At 44.5% G+C, this 6,702-nt stretch overlaps 1 protein-coding gene across 1 annotated transcript; it reads left to right on the forward strand.

Annotated features, from left to right (window-relative positions):
• Positions 1-1,392: 1,392 nt before the first annotated feature.
• Positions 1,393-4,896, forward strand: LOC107187830 (histidine-rich glycoprotein-like). Its single transcript, XM_015576008.1, has 2 exons — positions 1,393-1,404; positions 3,118-4,896. Exons 1-2 carry the CDS (start codon positions 1,393-1,395, stop codon positions 4,894-4,896), a joined length of 1,791 nt encoding a protein of 596 aa, XP_015431494.1.
• Positions 4,897-6,702: the final 1,806 nt, after the last annotated feature.

The raw sequence follows: 6,702 nt of genomic DNA on the forward strand, positions 1-6,702 counted from the left end.
TCCAATAATTTTCTTAGAATGTTTGTAAATGTTGACAGTCTTTAGTTCCCATTTCAGTTTATATATTTTTGCTAATTACAGGTGAAACTCATCAGTTACGAAAGTGCGGAAATGACATTAATGTGCCAAGTAAATGGCAGGTAAATAAATATGGCAACGTAACAAAACTCTTGATAATAAGATTTAGGTAGTATAAAATATACTTATTAACTTCCCTAGCTACAACTTGATAAACTTTATTTTTTTTATATGTTGCTGAAATCCCTTAATTTTGTTAAAAATCGTATTTTAAAGCTAAAGATTCAAGGAATCCTGTGGTATTTTTCCAACTTGATCTATGGGTGGAAACAGTGTCAAATCGGCATTCAAAAATGTAACTTTAATTATTACTGTATTTAAAAATCGTTTTCTTAGCTTTAAAATGAGGGCAAGACTCTATGTTTAAAAATCACCAAAATACTGCGATCGAAGTGATGTCGTGTCGGCTGATTTCGTCTGATTTTTAAAAAATTTGACATTAAATATTTCGGAAATGGTTCGAGTTTGGAAGTTAAAATTCGACATGGTTCATTTATTCGTGGTTTTCAACAAATGCTGTAAACTTGAAAAAAATCAGGCGACTATGACCGCAATTCCCTTTGCATTTTGATGTGGAATGGCTCGTATATGGGCGCCCTGTTCATTCACCATGGCCTAATCACCGAAGCCAGTGTACGCCTGCTCGAAAAGGATATGTATTACGAGGTCGACCGACCGCGAGATATAATCGAACACGGAAAACGATGAGTCTTCGTCGCTTTTATTTCTTTTTTTTACTTTTTCAACGATCATTTCTCCACATCCCGGTGGTAACTCCGCGTCAAGTCGATCGACGAAGAGGAGGAGAGATAGTAAACGGACGCCACAGTTTCGATTCCGTTGCGCGGTAGTCAATAAATCCGGATCCAAGACAGGAAATCACGGGCACAGTTATTATCAGACACTCCGAGGGCAATCGCGCGACTGCTCGTAAAACGTCCGAGAATTATACGGTCCGGGTATCAATCCGCAGTTTCCATCCATCAATTTCGGCTCATCTGGTCGAGCGTTCCTAGACTTTTTGCAGGACCGGAAACAACGAACGAAAGCGCGCGCGCGCGCGCGTGGAACACGCCTGGGGCACGGTTATGAATGAAATTCGACGATCGCCATCCGGGGCGACCGGTGATTGGGGGCCTGGTCGCGGTCCGCCAGGTATTATGACGACGATTAAAACATTAGGCGCAGTCGTAAACGACGACGGTGCCTTAGCACGGAAGAAAGTGACGACAGTGGACTGCTCTCTATAAAAGTACGTTGTCATCGGGTAACCGTATCCAGTTGTTCGCGGGCTACTCCCGAAATAACGGCGATATGGCGACGATGGTGAGTACACTTGTCCATTATCGTCATTAGTTTACCTCTAAGTAAAACAATTTCGTTCAACTACTTCTACTTAACCCTTAAACTCTTAGTGTTGCACCGGTGGAACGCTCATTTTAAAAGTGCGTGAAATTCTGTCGTTGGTTGTATATTAGTCTCATAAATATACCGCGGACTTTTATGCAAAATAAAAGTTTCTAAAGTAATTTATAAAGACAGGAGCAATTGTAGAAATTTCTGTTAATCTAAAATAGAAAACTCGTTGGATCCGATGAAAGTTTTGTTTCTTATTGTATTTCACAGAGCCCTATAAGCATATATCTATATAAATGCATAAAATCTGCAGTCTACTGATGATCAATAGCTTCCTTCGTCCTCACCCGAAGTTTCATACAACTTAAAGTCTCCTGAATGTCAATAAGTTAAAATGTTACAATTAGCAGTTACTGCATAATAAAACAGTATCCCAATTCCCAAGGAAGAAGGTATCATACTCACGGTCCACCGTTCTTCGTTCATCCCGTTCGAGTGAAATTGCGCGTCTTCCGTTTAAACGATGCAGTCGTTGATTAAATTCCCAGTTAATAAGCGCCCAGGCATTTGCATTTCAAGAAGAATACGCCAAGACCCTCGGAGAACTTCGTATTCCGTCGGTTACTACATCCGTTGCTCGGAGTTCTATTCGCGTACGCGAGATTAACAGGTAGAGAGAGAATAGACAGGGAGCGTCGCTACACAGTCCTAAATGTAACTTATTGTTCAAGTGATAAACCAAGTTCAGACGACGATCGTGATTACGCGTTCGGGAGGGGGGAGAGGGGCTGCGAATTGACCTATGCGAGCCTCGGAGAATGAACTCGCAAAGCGCGCCTGGCAGATAATGGAAACAGACATTTACCAAAGAACGTTCCTGAGACCGGTTCTCGAAACACGCTCGGAGCCAAATGAATCTTTCTGCCCAGGCCCGTATCGTTCGTGTTTTGAATTCGTTCCGAGCGGAAATAAAATTTCTGATTGCGTTCCCTGCCAGCGGCGGACTACTGTTTTCATAACGGCGGACCGTCGTCGGGCGAGACCTAAAATGAAATGCTAATTCGAAATTCCCCCGCAAAACGGGACGGGTTGCAATTTTTTCGAATGTGCCACGAATCGCATAAATCATCCCCCCTGAGGATCGCTTGTCGGGGATATCCCATTCGTTTCGCGCTGAATACGCCGCATGGATCAGCCGGGACAGCTGACCTCGTTCATTCGTACGGAAAAGTCGAGGTTCCATTCCGATTACCGTATAGCAATGATCCAGCTCGTCTACCCTCTCGACGAATACCTCGACCAGAATCGCAAAACTTGGTAAAACTAGGAGGGACGAAACGATTTACCGGATATTATTGGCAACTAGGCTATTCCGCTAGGTGTACGTCGTCCTCCGAGCGTCAGGAAACGCTAGACTGCCCGGCAAAATGACCCGCGAAACTCGACGTTGTTTTATTGTTTCGGTTAACCGACCTGATGTCCGGCGCGCGAGCAGCGTATCGTAATGAATTTTGCACGCGGCCAGGCGATTTTCGGGCGTTATTATTGTCCCTGTTCGGTGCTTTGGTGCGGCGCTGATCGAATAACAAAGCCCGATAAGCACGGTTTAGATGGCTTTGATTGGTGGTGGTTCTCGGGCTCGATGTCCAGAACGGATTTTCTCCTGTTTTTCGTTTGTCCCAGGCGTGGCTCCCGGCCGTCGCCCTGTTACTGACAGCGGCGGCTGGCCAAGATCTGACACCGTCCGAAGGGAATCGACCGCGAGTACCAGCCGGCAGTCCCGTGCTGGCCGATCTCATCGGGATCCCGCGACAATTCCAGCCGTCCAAACTGTTACCGCCACGCAACTCCACCGACAAGCTCCTGAACATCGAGCGACATCCCCGAAAACGGCAATTAGCCGACCTTGCAGCGAATTTCCAACCGCTGACGCTGCCCCTGAACGTCCAACCATCCGCGCCACTTCATCGAGCCGCTTTCGACACCAGCGCGAAGATCGTCTCGACCATTAACCAACCGGCGAAGCAAGGGATCGAGCCGAGAATCTCGTCCGCCCCGTCGCATATCACGTTCGTGACCCCGCAGATCATCCCCACCCAGCGAAGAATTCATGGTTACGACAGCAATCAGTCGCCGTCCTTTTACCACAGCCACGGACATCACCACGGCCATCAACATTCCCATCATCATGGACACCATGCTCACCACGAGCATCACGCGAAACATAAACACGAGCACGGTCACAAGCATCATCAGGAACACGAGCACAAACACGGCCACGAGCATCATGCAGAGCACAAACATCACGAGGAACACAAGCAACATCACGACCATAACCACCATCACGGTCACAAACATCATGAGGATCACAAGCATCATCACGGCCACGAACACAAACACGATCACGGGCACAAACACGAACATAAACACGGTCACGATCATAAGCATCATGGGGAACATCAACATCATCACGGTCATCAGCATCACTCGAAACACGAACATCACGAGGAACATAAACATCATGCCGAGCATCATCATCACCACAAACATCATCATCACAACGAACATCATCACCATCACGACCATCATCATGTTAACGAGCACCATCATCATCATACTCACAAGGAGACAGAGAATCATCATCATCATCACGGACACGAGCACAAGGAGGATCACAAGCATGCTCACAAAGAGGACCACAAGCATCATCACGGCCACGAACACAAACACGGCCATCACGAGGATCATCATCACGGACATCACGAGGATCATCATCACAAACACGGCCACGATCACAAGCACGCTCATCACCAGGATCATCATCACAAACACGGCCACGAGCACAAACATGGCCACCACGAGGAACATCATCACGGGCATCATGAAGATCACAAGCACGAGCATCACGAGGATCATCAGCACAAACACGACCATAAACATAAACACGGCCACAAGGAGGATCATCATCACGGACATCACGAGGATCATCATCACGCCCATCACCAAGATCACAAACACAATCACCACGAGGAGCACAAACATGGCCACGAGCACAAGGAGGAACACAAACACGGCCACGACCACAAACATCACCACGATCATCACGAAGATCATCATCATCACGAACAGCATAAACACCACGAAGCCCACGAGCATAAGCACGGCCATTCGCACGAGGAGGAACACAAACATTTAAATGATCATCGTCATAAACATCACCATGACAGCCATCACAAACATCACGAGGATCATCATCATTCCGCTTACCAACATCACGGACACGAACATTTTAAAGGACTCGGGCATTATTTCGACGCCTCGCAAAACCACGAGGAATACGTGTTCCCCGAAGAAACCGAGACGGCCGGTGTGACGCAGGCAGCTGTTGTGGATATACTTAAGATTAAAAACGAACCGGAAGTCACGGCAACCGTCGAGCAACCGGAAACGGCTCAGGTCTAGGGAATTGCATTGTTAAGCTTGGAACGTAGTACACAGCCGCTTTGTTGTTGTTGGAAAGGAGTAAAATAGAGTCTCTACTATTCGAACTAACATAAAGAGGAACGGTTTAGGTAATAGAATATATATTTCTTTAAAGTTGATCTGCTTATACGTTTCGAAGAAAGTACATGAATGTATTCTTTGGTGTTTATTCTTCGACATTGGGGCATTGTAAGTTAGAATATTATTAAGTTTTAATAATCCCAGTTGACCCAATATAGATATGCACGTAGCTATTATGGAATGTTCAGATCTACACTGGCTAATTTTTGCTGACACAGAAGACTTCAAACGTTCGGTACAATACCGAAAGTTGACTTATTTTTCGGCATAGCATAATCAGTATTGAGTCATAAATAATCACCACCTTCTTTAAAATCATAACAATTTCAGACATTTTGCAGATCACATTAATGTATGAAATATTATTTAATATTTCCAACCCAGCAATATTGTCTCTGGACATGTATCTTTAAATTATAACTAATATGCAAAAACTTAAAATTTTCCAAACATGTTAATTAATTCATTATTCTTGAGTCATTTGACATACCTTTACGAATTACGCCTTATACAAAAGAACATCGAGTATTGATAAAAATTCATTCATTATTATAGAGCCCAAAACAAAAATATCCTGAGCATTCAATAGAATTGCAGAAATTTATTCAACTTTGTGTCAGTCGATGTGAGTTGCGATCATAATAAATGTTACGTTATAAGAAATTCAAGAAGACAGAATGTTGTTATACAATAACTGGTTCGAGTAATGGAGGTTCTAGGAAATAGATTTATTTACAGTTTCGTAGGTTTACATTCCTTCTTGTGGCAGCGTCTACTAGGTCAAACGATGAAGGCTGGCTTATCTCCAATTGTTATTCCGTTAGTCAGTCTTAGTTGTATCATTTGTTGTCACCTTTGAAATATAAAGTTTTCACAAGTTCACGATTGGCCTGTCCCCTCCCCCTGTTAATCCCCTCGGAAACCCCTGGTATCAGAAATCCGACAGAAACAGAAGGGCGTCCGACTCCAGAGCTGCAACAGCGTTTAAACTTTAGTCTGAAGATGTTCGAATCTTGGGCGCAAAGCGGATATCTTTCGTGTCCGCTGCGAAATCACGGGGGAAATACACGGAGAGATCGCCGGGACGAATGTGAAAGCTCCGTTTAATGAAACATCGGAAAGCCAAACCGGAAGAGCAATTTCTCGACGTACGGAACCCCGAACCGAAAGTGGGCTCTCAACAAGAGAATCTTAGAGATTGAAGTAGATTGCTAACAATGGACAGGTTAAATACACACCGAGAAGCTTGAAATAAATTCATTCTGGTGGAGTAATCCTATAATGCAACGAAACACTCCTAGCTGGCTCCGATAGTCGACCGATTCGATGAACTCGCGAACAGAGTTGTAATCCTGGGCCCTCCTGGTTCATAATGTCGACTTAAACTCTCGAGCGCAATCGACACCGAAACAGGATTAACGCGATCCTCTCGAGTACGAGTCATGTCAAAAAGGAAGAAAATAATACTGGGAAGATTATCGGGCACAACCTGCGACGAATTATCCGCTGAACGGATAAACGAATTTGAATTAAAAGGAGCTTACCGGGAGGCACAAAGAAATGAGGAACTACTGGTTATCCTCCACGGAGATAGAGATTTCAGTAATGATATATTAGAATGCAAAAGGTATTTTGCTGAGTTTTGTATAAATTGGACAGATCGATGTCCTGTTTGATTTAGATCGGTTGATTCAGTCGGCCCTT

Source organism: Dufourea novaeangliae, unplaced genomic scaffold, assembly GCF_001272555.1.
Source record: "Dufourea novaeangliae isolate 0120121106 unplaced genomic scaffold, ASM127255v1 scaffold16, whole genome shotgun sequence".
In the NCBI taxonomy this organism is placed as follows: Eukaryota; Metazoa; Arthropoda; class Insecta; order Hymenoptera; family Halictidae; genus Dufourea; species Dufourea novaeangliae.